The 15,132-nt window shown below is 39.2% G+C and overlaps 1 protein-coding gene across 28 annotated transcripts in view; it reads right to left on the minus strand.

Moving 5' to 3' along the window:
• The window catches only part of Map2 (microtubule associated protein 2), a 249,074-nt gene that overhangs the window by 14,956 nt on the left and 218,986 nt on the right, over positions 1-15,132 (minus strand). For 14 of the 28 annotated variants that reach the window (XM_076931745.1, XM_034497160.2, XM_034497155.2 and 11 more), the window contains 6 exons: positions 9,864-13,610; positions 9,462-9,668; positions 9,144-9,278; positions 5,764-5,825; positions 4,153-4,297; positions 1,126-1,457 (listed from right to left, as the gene is read on the minus strand). In XM_076931745.1, coding sequence (XP_076787860.1) covers positions 1,126-1,457; positions 4,153-4,297; positions 5,764-5,825; positions 9,144-9,278; positions 9,462-9,668; positions 9,864-13,610 — 4,628 coding nt within the window. The remainder of the gene's footprint in view (positions 1-1,125; positions 1,458-4,152; positions 4,298-5,763; positions 5,826-9,143; positions 9,279-9,461; positions 9,669-9,863; positions 13,611-15,132) is intronic. The other 14 variants (XM_076931754.1, XM_076931752.1, XM_076931750.1 and 11 more) reach the window with 4 other exon arrangements.

Below are 15,132 nucleotides of genomic sequence, written 5' to 3' on the forward strand. Positions count from 1 at the left end.
CAAAACAGGTTAATCAGTTTCAGACACCTCTCTTTTAAAAGCCACAGCAAAGAACATTCCATTTAAGGTTAAAACTTTACTTAAGTTACTCTTCTAAATCACTTACATAAGATACTAAATACGCAACAGATGGCTATTTCTACGTGATCCCAAAGGGTTTCTTCTATTAGATGGGAAAAACTGATGAGTTTAAGAATAATGAGGTGATGTCTGTTCTTATTTTTTTTTAATTGTAGATTAGATTTGTTAGAATTTCGGTTACATTTGTGGCTGGCTTTAAAGCTTTCTTACACCTCATATTTTCGCAGCATCTTCCTGTGAACTTATATCTGTGAGCACACTACTAACAGTTGTTCCTAAAGGGTCTCATTGCTCCTTCCCCCATGGCCCATTGGATGACTTTTCTTATGCTTTGGGCTTCCTAGGACAGAATTGTAAAACCAGCGAAAGCTGATGCTAAGGAATCAGCAGCAAGGAATTCTGGTATTGAAGGTGGGAAGCAATGCATGAAAACCTCTCACTTCAGCAAGAGCCTTCTCTGAAACCTCCTAAGATAGAATTTTTTTGGCAGGAAGGAAGGATAGCATAAGTCAGAGGCAGAAATTACAGGAGACAAGTAGAGAAGTGACAGAAAAAGCACCGAGATTCCGGCAAATCTGGGATCTAATGAGCATTCAAAAGGAACACATTGCTGTTTGTCCTTTATTTCAAGAATAATGTAAAAAGCCCTATGGAGTTGAACCATCCCATAGCATATTAATATTCTGTGGGACTATTTGCCTCATTTTCTTTCAGGATCACAAAGCTAACTTTAATATATCCAAATTTACAAAGCTGCAGAGACCCATTCCAGAAACCAACTAAGGGATCCTTGCACACATATGGTTAAGTCAACCAGTAACCAATAATGACCAGAAGGATAGGATGTAGCAAATGATTTTCAATGTATTTCCTAAGCTTGATTCTCCAGACAAGAGCCACACTCAGCAATGAATGGGACCCCGTGACCCTATAACATCTCCATCTCCTGTGTACAAGACTGTCAGATTATAATGCACAAAAAGAAGTTTAACCGTGAGTGGGATTGATCATCTGATATCAAGTACATGTTCACGGAGCTCTTACCTGACCGCCTTTAGGTTGGTACTTGATGTTGTCAGTTGATCCGATTTTGGATTTGACATTCTTCAGGTCTGGCAGTGGTTGGTTAATAAGCCGAAGCTGCTTAGGAGTAGCTGGGGACTTTGGAGGAGTGCGGATGATGGCAACTTTCTTCTCACTGGGCACCAAGATGCCAGATTTGGGGGTTCCTGGTGTCCTGGGATAGCTTGGGGTTCCAGGGGTACCTGGGGTACGTGAAGAGTAGCTCGGAGGAGTGCCAGGGGTGATTGCAGTAGATCCAGGGGTAGTAGGCGTTGAGGTGCCACTTTTTCCTGCTCTGCGAATTGGTTCTGACCCTATGGTAATAAATAGGTAAAGTGTGCGTGTGCGCGCGTGCACACACACACACACGAGGAAAGAAAAGAAAATTACATCAGAGCATTAGAAAATTCTCAAGGTAGTCTTCTTCCCACACAAAGTTAATAATCACACAGTACTTAATTCAGATGCATTCCGAACTCTTTATGAAAGATCACAATAATGCTTAATGAGGTGAGAAAATCCTTTCCTTCCATTAGGTTCATAAACTGGTAGCATTTTTGGATATATGTTAATATATAAATTTAAAATGTGTATCTTTTTCCTATTTGGTCTCATAGTTCTTATTGGGAATCACTGGAAACTATTTTTTCTGTTTGTATGACTATGGAGGCCTATGAATGACCTGCAGTTAGAAACAGCATATATTTATTGTGTTACATGCATCTCTGATTGTGGGAAGACTCCTGAATGGCACATGGATCATTCATTTCTTCCTGCAAGTACATCTATTCTGAGACTTAGATGTACACATGACACAGTGAATACATGCACATACTCCCCATAGTTTTTAGCTTTTAGGGCTTCAACGTTAAACTGAAAAGTTTGTATTGAGAGTTCAGAAAGTTTCAAACTAACACATTTAATAGGAAATTTTATTGTACATTAAGTTAAGTGAACCAATCTCCCCGTCTCTCCTACATCCAGGACTACAAACGCTTCATTCTCCCAGAGTTCATGAGATTCCTGCATAGTATTATTTCCCTCAAATTCTTTCCAAAGGTTGCATACATGCCAGGACATTGCTGAGTGTAGCTAAGGAGATGGCAGGGAAACAGAAGAGAGCAAAATGCTTGCCCTTCTAATTGCCCATGTATGTTTTTGCTATTGCTGTGGGGAGCTAAAATAGATCCGATATTTGTAGATGTCAATATGTCAGTTATACTTGTTATCACATGACACAAGGCAATAGTCTAGAAAACAAATTTAAGCTAGAATATCATAACAGCACTGGCTCAGAACATTATAAACCTCTTAAAGGGCAGAACAGGGAGGCTCAAAGAGGTGGGTTTATTTAGAAAGTGCCATTTTGTTTCCATAGCAACACATATAGGCATACTTGAAGACATTCCTCTGGGGAGCCTTTGATACGTTTGTCTGTCTTACCCTCTTCTGGCTTCTTGTGTATGTCCAGTTCCAACCATAGATAGGTGAGGGGAAAGTTGCTTCCCTGAGGATTACTTATTCTTAAATGTCCCCTGGTAATTTATTCCAACAATTTACTTTTGCTTTGGAAAAAAAGAGTTTTGAGGTTGTCAAAGCCTTTCTAGCATAGACTTCAAAGGATGCAAATATTTCCAAATAAACGATGCTAAGCATAAGGGCTGCAATGACCATGACATTTTCACTGTAGACAAACCACTAAGTGTCAGGTATGGGAGTTATGTCTCAGTAGGGCGATTATTATCAAATCTCTGAAAGCAAATGCTGAATGAAAATCAGCTACAACATGAACGTAGAAGCACTTTCCATCATTATATAGTAGTTTGTATATTACAGAGAGCTGGTTTGACATGTAGTTTTATAGCACATTTGTAGAGCATCTAGGTTCTTCCAATCAAGGTGAAGGTGTTAAGGAGAATTGTGAAGCCATCAGTGGACTGAAGACCAAATCTAACCATTATTATTCGGTCTGTTAGGTTATCTTGTCCTTGAATTGAAACTTCTAACAAATGACCACCAGAATTGTTGTTAACTGAGTCAAGTTGAAAAGATGCCTTAAAGGTCTTGTATCTAATATGTGCTAAACATGGTAGCTTATTTTCATTGAATGAAAAAGGATAACAACCTGATACAGGATCTTCTAGATAGCCTCAGCAGCAATGTTATCTACAGTAGCTCAACATTACACAGACCACACAGATTGCTATGATTGTGGATCAGTTCATTATGGGTCAGTAATCAAATGAGATCAAAGATACTGTACAGGCCACGTCACATTAAAGGTCATTTGGCATAACATTTTAAAAGAGAAATTAAGTAGAATTTTCATTTTTCTCTCTGTGTACGTGTATGAACACATTGTGTGTGTAGAAGCTCGAGGTCAACATTAAGTCTTTATTGATCTTCACCTAGAGTTTGAATCAAGGTCTCTTACTGAACTTGGGGCTCATAGATTAGCTAAGTTTTCTGGCCACTGAGTTCAGAGATGCTTCTGCCTGCTGGGGTTATACATGTCCACCACTGTGCCCAGTTTCATATTGGTGCTAGAGAGCCCAATTCAGATGCTTGTGATTTTGTAGAAGTACTTTCCCTACTGAACTATCTCCCTAGCCTTGGTTTTTAGGTTTGCCATTTAGATTTTACAATGAGTGTTATTCTAGTAAGTGTTAACAGTGTACAGATCTATAAAGCAATTCAATGGGTATTTTCTTCTATTAATTTTCTTTTCAGAATTTTTTTGTTTTAAGTTTGAATCAAGAGAGAAACATCCTTCTAAAAAGACTATCTTGAACTCAGTAGATATAAAGACAATCTATTGCCATTTCTTCCATCAACAATTTTGACACAAAGCATTATTTTGGAACAATCTACAATCTTAGAATTTCTAAGTTTTATCTACAAAGATAATATCTTTTTTTAATACAGGCTCATTTTATTTAAATACTACAAACTTAAGTAAGCTTCTTTTCCATTTAAAGGATTAAAGAAAAACAAAGTAGGTTGACCTACTGGTGGTCCGTCGTGCTGATGAGATGGAGCTGTTCAGAGAGAAGGAGTTTTCTTCTCTGTCTCCTGATACACCCCTGCGAGGAGGGAGGATGGAGGAAGGTCTTGGGAGGGAAGAACGTTTTTCTGGGCTCTTGGTTATTCCATCCTGATTAGGGAAAACAAAGATATTAGGCTCATTTTAATTATGCAACAGTGCTCTGGCCATTTTTCCTGGCAAATTCTTTTTTGTTACACCACCAACTATAATATGAAAATAAAACTTTCTTTTTCATTACTTAGAATTTATAGTTTGAGTTGTTCTGAGCTTTTATCTTGAAGTGACATTATCAAAAGTGAATTGTGATTTTTTAGTTTTTAAACAAGAATGTGGAAGGAATGAATTTACAAAATTTTTCTTCATAAATTGCTAATATGATCAAAAGCCTCATTACTTACTATTTATTAACAAATCTGATTTGTAATTACTCATATAAACACTGAATTATTTCTTCTTATCAAATAAAGACCCTCAGTTTGAGATGATTACTGAAATTTTGGTCAAAATTGGAAACAAAACACTGCCTATTTAATAGGAAAGTGGAAGTGTAAAATGCTACCATATTTGATAAACTAAGAACTGTGATTTAAATATCATAGGGTTGTAAGGTTGCCAAAATTGTCTCATAAGCTACTTACTGAAATCATTCAAATTTTTCATTGTAAATTTAGAATTTCATTAATGGACCTTAATTGGTTTTCTTCCATTCATAAAAAGAGCAAAAACATTTCATGTTGGTTTTTGTCTTTTTAAAACATAGTAGAATGTCATGTTAGAATGTCATGTTGTCATTAAAATGGTTATTAATAATGATTACTATTAAATTAAAAATCAATATTCAGTGTGTTCTTTTTTGTTACTAAACCTATAAAGAGGGAAAATTACTATATTTAATTTTCTCAACTAAATTATTATACAGGAAGTTTTAGAATATTAAGAGATGACATGGATAAAAATATTCAGGATTCAGACATGATAAAATAAGTTTTTTTTTAAAGTGAGAAATACACAGTAGAGATCCAAATATCACCCAGTGAAATGCCACATTGTCATTAAAATGGTCATTAAAAATCCTCACTATTCTCTATATAAGGTATTTTCTTTTTTTGTTACTAAACCTATAAGGAGGAGAAAAACAAAGACTTAAAAAATTAAAATGATAACTGTAGCCATTTTTAGTGAAATGAATTATAGTTAATATTACTTTTCACTCATCTTCATAGTTTCATTTAGACTTATAGTGAAAATGTAAAATAATACATTAATTATAAATTATAAGCTAAAGTATGTCCTATAAAAAAATCTAAGTGATTTTTTTTCCTCCCCACTTTTGGCAACTCATCGTGCAGTTTTCTGTATGTTATCTTGGTAACAGCAAATCGAGATGTGTCCTCCCCAACTACCATCATCCATCATTCTAGATAATGTCAGTTTTGACTTGGATGCTACAAATAGGTTAAAATGGACATTTAAAAAGAAATATAATTGTCTACATAATACCTAAACTTTGTAAGACATTGAACAAATACCAAAAGTTGAATGAAAGAGAAGAGTGAACTTGTTGTTTTACTCACAGTGACTTTGTCCTTCGCCTGTTTAAATGCACTGGGAGCCTGAGCTGATTCACCAGTTGCTGCTGTTGTAAAGAAAATAAACAACTTAGAGTCCCAAACTCACATAAATGTGTTTTCACGAGAAAACACATTTGGGTGTTCTACTACGTCACAAGACTAATGCAAAGTACAAATCGCTTGCTTTTGAGTCTCAAATTCAGTAGCCAAAGGAACTTGGGTAACAGTAACACATTATGTAGCTCCAACTATAGCATGTGCAGATTAACGCAGACTATTGTCTGCGGAAGTACGAGGGAGCACAGAGCGCATGCTCATTTTCCTATGGGTCATCAAGGTACTTTTGAGTATCTACCGTATACACATAGAATCTTTAGATCAACAGTCACAGAACATCAAAACAAATGCTGCCTAGTTAAAGGAAAGGAATATGATTGGTTTGGGGGTTGGAATGATACAGAAATGTCCAACCCTCCTCTTCTAGAAGTCACTGGCTAACCTACAGATTTTTCTGCATTTTATTTCTCAGGCTATCATGATCAGCAAACCCCTCTGCCTGCACACCTCTTCGCTTGGCATTATGATTGACATACTTCTCTGAAGTGAAATTGTACCATTAGAAGGGAAAGAGAACAACTTCTCAGGGACAGAGAGTGAGAGACTTCAAGTTCAGTAAGTACAAGATGTGTTCTACACATGCACTTCCTGTATGACACAGTTACTGCATCTGTTACTGCTGTTTCTCTCAATACTGTTGTTTGCTTCTGGTCTCAATTTTAAACTCCACCCCACCCTATATGCTGTGTGGATGACTTACCTGAATTGATAATCCTTTGTGTTTAAGAATAGCAGTATTTGACTGATGTCCTCAGAAGTAAAACACTCTAGCTTGTATGTTTACTTTATCCTCATTTATTTATTTGTTTATTTATGGCAGATAAATCCTCATGGAAAAAAATCCTTATAAGCCCTCAGAATAGTTCGGATAAAAAGGTCCTATGCCATGTGAATTGTTACATGAAAACAATGGTTGCCCATAGTGTGTCTACTGTATCAGGACTGGCTAGGAGGTCTTTTCTGATCCTAGCATAGCAATGAAAATGGTGTCATTGACTCCATCTATGACATGTCTAAAGCTCCTGCAAAGCATACATGTAGTTGGCTTTAATTCAATAACATCTGCATTTTTTATGGTTTTCCTGCTGGCTTCTCCTGGTATTTGACTAGAATAAGGGGAGACTCTAGTCAGTCTGAAATTTTAAAAATCCTTTAATGAATGAATATAAGGAGGGAGGGTTGACTTTCAGTATGGTAAAGCAAGTTCCAATGACATGCAAGCATGTCATATGAACGATTTACAAACTACTATGTATTTCCTCTGACATTGCATAACTCTGATAGCATCTTTTACCTTTTCAGGTAGAACACAGATTTCTTAATGTTCAATCTAAGAGAATATATCTCTCAAAGCATTTTTTTTTCTGGGTAAAATAGAATTTCTAAAAACATGATATACTTAGCTGGATCAAGATACAATATTTGGAGTTGTATATGTTAACTCCTGATTTCTAACTTTGAAATGCTCTGTACCCTGAGTCTCTCTCAAAGTTTGTGTATAGAAGAGTCTTCCAAATTCAGACCTTGGCTGGGATATTGTTCTTGCATAAAGTATGCCTTGTGGTTTCTATATGTAGGTCACAAACACATGCTACTAGAAGTTTTGGCCAAGCATGGTGGTGCATGCTTGCAATCCCAACATAGGGGAGGCTAAGACAGGAAGATCATGAATTTAAGGTTGACCTAGGATATATACAAATACTTTGTCTCAAAAAGCATAGAACCCTAAAGCTCAAGCCCCAAATATAAAATCTAAACAAACAAAAATACTAGCAACTTTTGGTGGTTGTTCTAAAAGATCAATGGCTCTGATTTTTTTCCCTCAGGAAGGTTAATGGTATCGCTGCTAATCTTTAAAGTGATCAAAACTCTATATGAAGCCATTTGCAATGAATAATGAAAAGGAGCAGATGTCTTTCTGATATTTTGTAGACTGTAAGAATATCCACATAGATACGAAGAAAATTTAAAACTAAGATTATCATGGCATAATTTGGTACACAAAGTAAATAACCTGTTACTCTACAGTGAAATTTTAAAATAAATTGCACTGTAGAGAGCTATATAGATTTTTATTAGGATTTATTTTTAAAAGATTTTTATTTTATGTGTATGGGTATTTTGCCTGAATGTAAGTGTACAAGATATGTACAGTGCACACAGAGGCCAGAAGATGGGGTTGAATTTTTTGGAACTGGAGTTATAGATGTTGTGGACTGACATGTGGGTACTGGGAATCAAACTCGAGTCCTCTGTAAGAAGAGTGAGTGTTTATAAAAACAAAGCCATTGCTACAGCTCATTTCCTCGTGAATTCTCCTATGTTTTATTCTTTTCTTGTGCTAGATTTTAAGCTTATGGGTGTGTATATTTGGGAGAGGCAGAAATAAGTAGAAGGCCAAACAGAAATGTCTCTTCCTCCTTATATGTAGCCTAGATATCTCAGAATAGCCCAGGCTAGCCCCACACTTGAGATCTATGTAAAGAGTCCCCTGTTTCTGCCTCCCCAGAGCTGAAATTATAGAAAATGTATTTATGTCTATTTTAATTCACTCTTAAGGGAGTGGAGTTTTAACTTAGAATTTTGCATATTGAATTATATTAGAACATTTGACAATTTGGATGAACATCTTTAAGAAAATCTCAAAGATGAAGCACAGGAGATTGAAAAGGTGTTCACTTTGAACATGATGAATAAAATCTGATAGGACAGACATCAGTTTCTTTCTTCTTTTTTTTTTCCCATCTAAAGAAAAATAATCTTGAAAAATTAGTCTTACTCCAGGGGGTTTCTCATTTCCAAAGTCTAAGTCAGCATACATTGTCTCAGTAAAGTCAACATCAGTAACAGATTTGGCAGTAAAAAATAGAGGAAATAGGACAAATATACATGGATTTAAGCATGGAGGAGATAAAGAAGCAAATTAATGAGAATGCATACCACGGTTAAATTCATCGCCATCGTCTAACCAAACACACAGAATGAAAATAGGGATCCCCAGACCGTGACAATAGAGCACAAGGCCAAGATACAATCACGCACTGCTATGTCTGAGCATGACAAAGAAACAGATGGTCATGACCTCTTCTGCAGGGAGGGAAAAAAAAAAGAATAATGATACAAGACACTTAATAGCAAAACTGTTCATGATTGCTGAGATTTGGAAGTAAAACAAAATGAAGAAGCTTTTACAGTAATGAGACTTAAAAAAAAAAAAAAAAAACACATCTATGTTTGCCAGCCACATTGCAGAATCGAGCAGTCACCTGTGGTTTTCCGCTTAACACAGGAGAGATGAGTTGGTCTAGTGTATTTGATAGCAGGTTTTAAAATGAGTTTCCTGGAAGGAGAGTGGGCCTGAACTTCTGATTTTTTACCAAGTTCAGCCTTCTTATAAACTGCTATGAATAAGAAAACACAAAAAAAGCACACCATCAGGAAAGAAAGTAAACATTTAGAATGAAAAAATGAACAAGAGTTTTATAAGTAACCAGTTAGGCAAGTTGCTTTGTCAAAAGAGCAATAACAAATTAATTAAAAAAAAAACACCACACATTTTTAAAAGAAGTGATTGTTAAATGAACCTTTTTTCCTTCTCACTTCATCCCTGGAGACCGTGCTAGGTTCCTTTTTAGCTACTTTTCTTTCAGGAGTGGAAATTCTGCCTCTCCCGGTTTTAAAAGGTTTTTCTTTTCTATGTTTCTCGAGAGACGGTCTCCGAGCTTCCTTCTCAGCTCTCTCCTCTTTAGGAATAGTTTCTAACTGCTCTGTCAAGATGCTTCTATCATCATCTGCGGATCAAAGCAAACCATGGCAACAAGAAGAGTGAGAACATTAGTGACAGATGTACAAAACCCTTCATATATGTAACACAATGTAAAGTAAATAGAGACGTATTATATATTCTTTAAATTTTAAAAGTGGAAATCAAATTCCCCACTAGGTTATTGGGTCTTATTTGGGAGAAGATTGAAAAAGAAGCACACCTTGAGTGTCCACCCACAGGCTGTCAGCGTCCATAATGGAGTCATCAATGGTAGTCTCGTCTTTGTAATCGTCATAGGTTTCTGTTTTATATTCTGAGAATGCAACCTCTTCTTTCTCAGGTGTAGCTGGAGCATCTGGAGAGCCATCCTTGGGTTCTGCCTGGGCTTCTGCTGCCATCTCTACTTCAAGCTCTTCATCATGAGGGAATGGTCTCCTTTCTTCCTCAGGCTGAGCTGGAGCTGCAAAGCGCACACTGTGGGACCCCGACTCCCCCTCATCAGTTGTGGTTTGTACTACAGTGATGAAATCATCTTCGATGGTCACCACAGACTCAACCACACCTTTGTGCTCACCTGGGCAGGTCTCCACAAACTCCTCCCTATTTCCTGGGACAAGCAGGTCAGAGATCTGGAGGGTATCTGAGCGGAAGAGCAGTTTGTCATACTCTCCCCCAGCTTCTATCTCTTCTTCTTCACATGGGAACTCTGCTGGTTCAGACACAACTGCTTCAGGCTGCTCCTGGGTGACATCAGAAGGTATGGCAGGTATATCCGGAGTCTCTGTGCTCTCTTCTTTTGGCAGCTGAATAAATTCCATTTGGACCTCAGCCTTCTCATCAGTGGATGAATCAGCCTCAGAAACTGGAGGTGGGCAAGGGATTTCTACCGACAGTTTGACGGCAACTTCATCTTGAATCAGCGATGTCTCTGGAGATGTTTCTTTCTTTCCCTCATCCGGCTTCAGGGACTCCATAGTGAGGCTTTCATGCTCACCACTAGACTCATAGGACTCTTCTTTGTCTACAGCCTCCTGATGCACCAAGTCAGGCTTTGCCACCTTCTCTTTGACTTCTGTTTCATTGACTTTGACTCCTTCCTTTGTGTGGCCAGACTCAACACCCATGAATGAATCTGCTTCTTGGGGTGCTTCGGATGAGAGAGTCAGCTCCTGAGCAACCTCAAACTTAAGCTCTATGGCTTTCCCAGCATCTACATTCATCCCAGAAGCCATCTGTCCAAAGTCACTGACTTTTATATCTAACTGACTCTGCTCAGCTTTCTTTGCAGCAAAATCTAGATCTTGATCAGCTTTTGTGGTCAGTTCGACCTCAGCTACCTCTGGCACTGAACTGAGGCCTTTCTCTGCTTTCTCGGGTGATGTATCTTTAGTTGTTACCAGTTCTTTGATGGAGGTTTGCTCATAGGTTACACCTAATCCAAAGAGCTCTACTTTCTCCCCAACCTCTTCTGACTCCTTGGCATGTTCTTTTGAATCAACATGCTCTTCACTCTTTTCTAGGACAGTATCCAGCTTGTCATTAGCTTTCCTGTCATGGTCAAACTCCCTACTCAGTCCTGATTTGTCAGCAGAAGTGGGTGGGGATGCCTCTTTCTCAGCAGTGAACTCATCTTTGACTCTTCCAGCAGCTGCAAGTTTTACTTCAATTAGTGAAAGGTCAGTGGCCAAATCTCTACGGACTTTGTCATCGGTTCCTTCATAAAATGAACCACTCTCTCCTGACAAATTCTCACTGTCTTGAACTGGTGATGGGAGAGGGACTGTGTACTTGTTGAACACACAGTATCCCATATCTTCAAGTTGACTGTCTGGTTTTGCAGTGACTTGGCTTTCATCAGCAACAGGTGGCAAACTGGTACTACTTTCTGCAACCACAGCCTCTGATGGGACTGATTTCCTCCTGGCAACCTCAGCATCTGCACTCACAGAAGCTAATCTGGACCTGGTTCCTGCCAGATCTAGCATCTCAGGCAGGTCAGGGGCCATGACAGTACCATTTTTGTAATATTCTTTGGCTGGGAAGGGTGACTCGGAGGATGTTTCAACTTGAACAGTTTGACCTCCAGTCACTTTTGCTTGCTCTGTCTTATCTTCTTCCTCTTTGCTCTCTATTGGAAAGCAAGGAATCTTCTCCACTGCAGGTGTGGTGGGGGGCAGGTAATCATCTCCTTCATCCATGCTTCCGCTAGTGTTGGTTAGAATATCAGAAGCCAGAGGGGAAAGATCATGGCCCCGGCCAAAGTTAAACCCAAGGGCAATGGAATCAAGGCAAGACATAGGCAAGTTGATGGACATGCTTCTTTGTTCTATTGCAGACCTTCCACCAAGCCCTAAGCTTCGACTAAGTGTCAGATCATCCTTATTCTTACTATGAAGGTCCCTTTTCTCCCCATAAACTTTGGGGTCAATAGTGAACATTCTCTCTTGAGGAGAACTTGGTTCTTCAGGTAACTTGGATGGATGATCAGATGTATAGCTCTGGGCAAAAGTGCTGTACCCTGCTTCCTGTGCTGGAGGACTAGGCTGGGATGCTTTTGCCAGAAGCTCCTTTTCATCATCTTGGTTCTTGGGAGATACAGTATCAAGAGATTCTGAGGCACTTCCTCTCGAGTCACTCAGCTCGTAGTAATCACTGCCCAACTCAGTGCGTCTTGTCACATCTTCTTTCAATGCAGATGTTTCAAAGTACTTGGACATCCCTGATTTATCTTCATAAAATGGTATCTCAACCTCGGCTATTGTTGCAGACCCAGCACCTTCAAGCTTATCTTTGTCAGCTGTTTTCTCTTCAAAAGTTCCCGGGATTTCTCTTTTTTCGCTTACTGCCTCTGGCTCAGATGTAACTTTCTCCAAGGTCTTGGAGGTCATGGCTGCATCTGCAACTGCTTGTTCCAGACTTATAGGGAAGGAGTCCTGTTTTAAGTCATCAGCTGTGTGTTCTTGGCCTTTCTGGTCTTCCTTGGGGAGAGAATGTTCGGTGGAAGTCTGAATTACACCTGTTTTATCATCTCTTAATTTCAAGGATTCCTCTTCTTTTGCCACAGCTTCTTCGATGGAAACCATTGATTTATCTTCAAGCTTTGTCTCTGGTACAGTTTCAGTGAGTGTAGGTTCTTGTACACTGGGTGCAGAAGTCTCTTTTTTCTCTTGATCTGTGGTACCCTTTTCTTCTCCTGAAACATTCTCTCTGACATAGCCTTCCACAACTGGAGTATGAATATCTCCCAGCAAAGTGGTAACTTCTGAGACAGGAACATCTGCCACTTTGTCTGCTTTATCTTTGTGTGACTCCTCATCTTTAGAACTCTCTTTGGAAGTCGCTAGACCACTGGTGTCCTGCAGAGACACTTTGTCATCTGACTGGAAAAAGACAGGGGCAAAGGGTTGTGACCCTTCTGTGACTCTCTCGTTCTTCATAGTATCTAAGGGAAGAGTGAAACTTCCACCGTGGAAGGGGCTTGGCATGGGAGAGTCAAACTGCTTCCCTTCCCATCTTGGGATATCCTCCAGCACATCTTTTTCCCTCATGGGTGTCAAGGGGCCAGGAGATATTGGGGCAGCTAAACCCCATTCATCCTTCTTTGATTCCATGGGCATTTCGATGAACCAGTCTTTCTGCTCTTTTGGAGCTAGTGGCTCTGCTGAGAGGCCAATGCTAGGCACTGCTATGCTTGGCTCTGTGCTCTGTTTTATGTCTTCCAGACTGGTACCAAAAGTCTGCTCAGATGGAATGGGAGGCAACACTTCTCCTTCCATGCCTTGGAGATCCTTTTTATCCTGGGGAGTTTTACTTGTGTCTGGCTGAGGAACTAAGGCAGCGTGTTCAAAGTCTTCACCAGGCTTGCTTGGCATCTTAAACTCCATTTCTCCCTTGTCTAAAGGCTCAACGAATGAGGAAGGCAATTTCTGCTGCTCAGGGAATTCCATCTTCGAGGCTGTAAGTAAATCTGAAGTAATCGAGTTGATTGTCAAATCAGATAATAGGCAACAGTATCTGGGCACTTAGCTTAAAATCATATTTGTAGATAGGCAATGAATGGGAGGGTAAGAGGGAGGCTATGGACCATGCAAGCATGCTGCCCACTGAAAAATGAGCATGGGAATGTCAGGGCTGGAATTCGTATGTCCTAGCACTGAGGAAAGTCATGGTCTAAAAAGCTATAGACAGAGCTGGCCTCAGGCTACTTATTCTTTATGTTTATTTGGTCATTTCTAAACAATGTATAGCTCACAATTACTTGGAGAATGAAGAATCATCTTCATTCCATTAATAAAGGTTGAAATTAATCCACGTCAAGGATCTAGACAACTAGGGCACTAGAACATGTCTGTGAAGGATGTTTACTGAATGGTGCAAATTTTCTCACTTGTAAATAAACTGGCAGGCTGTACGGCAAATACACATATTAGCAGTTTTAGGTAACTGACAAAAAATTAGAAGGATCCATATGGGCAGACTATTTTAAAAGTGAGCTGAGATTAAAATAAATATTTGATGTCAATTTTATATACATGACCTAAGAATTGATGAGCCAGTCTGTACTTAATCTAAAATTTTAATTCTCAGCATGGCTTCTAGATTATAACAGGAAGTCACAAGAGAAAGACATTCTTTTTTTCAAGAATCAACTATTATAATATCCTTCTCCCCAGGTTTCTGACTTCATTCCCTGGACATGACTAGTTCGCTAGTATGGGCCCCAGATAATCTTGACATCAAATAAATACCATGCTCTTGATTTTATTGATATGCCAATCCAAGAGTTTTTGGGGTCCCAGTTATATTTTAAATCATTTCCTGTGATCACTAGAGCTAGGTGTCCTTATCTGGAGACATTTTTGACAGTGACTCTCTTGAAGATGGGTTTATTATGATCTGATAGACTTGTGTGTCCTGTTGTAATGAGAGTAACAAAATATTTTAAACTTGTAATGAAGGCTAGATGAATGGAAACTCAAGCGACACAGGCATGATGAAGGGGTTGGCTGCCCTGGAGAGACAATGACAAGAGAAGCACCAACAGGGTCTCTGAAGGAAACCAAACCAGCATTTGTTGAAGCATAAAAACAATGCACTCTGCGGCTGCAAACAAAAGCGATTCTATCATTTAAGCCTGTGTGCGCGAAAATCCAGCTCTGGGGTTTGAAAAGAAAAGCATATGGATTGCTGTCCTCAAACATAAAAACAAAATAATAACATGTATTAGCAATGTGACTGGCAAACACTGGCGATGAGGAGGGAGGGGGATAAACCAAGAAGAGTTCACACAGCATCATCAGCCTGCGGCAAAGCGTATTGTATCATGGCAAAGGACAACCAGCAGCGGGGGGCGGGGGCGGGGGCGGGGGCGGGGCAACCAAGCTCTCATAGCACCTGTGCAAGCCACACTCTCTGCTCCTCGAAGCCTGAGATGGTGGTCTTATGATCATGAGAAGACTTAGCGCGGGGTGGACCAGCGTTGGAAAGGC

Source organism: Arvicanthis niloticus, chromosome 3 (assembly GCF_011762505.2).
Source record: "Arvicanthis niloticus isolate mArvNil1 chromosome 3, mArvNil1.pat.X, whole genome shotgun sequence".
Lineage (NCBI taxonomy): Eukaryota > Metazoa > Chordata > Mammalia > Rodentia > Muridae > Arvicanthis > Arvicanthis niloticus.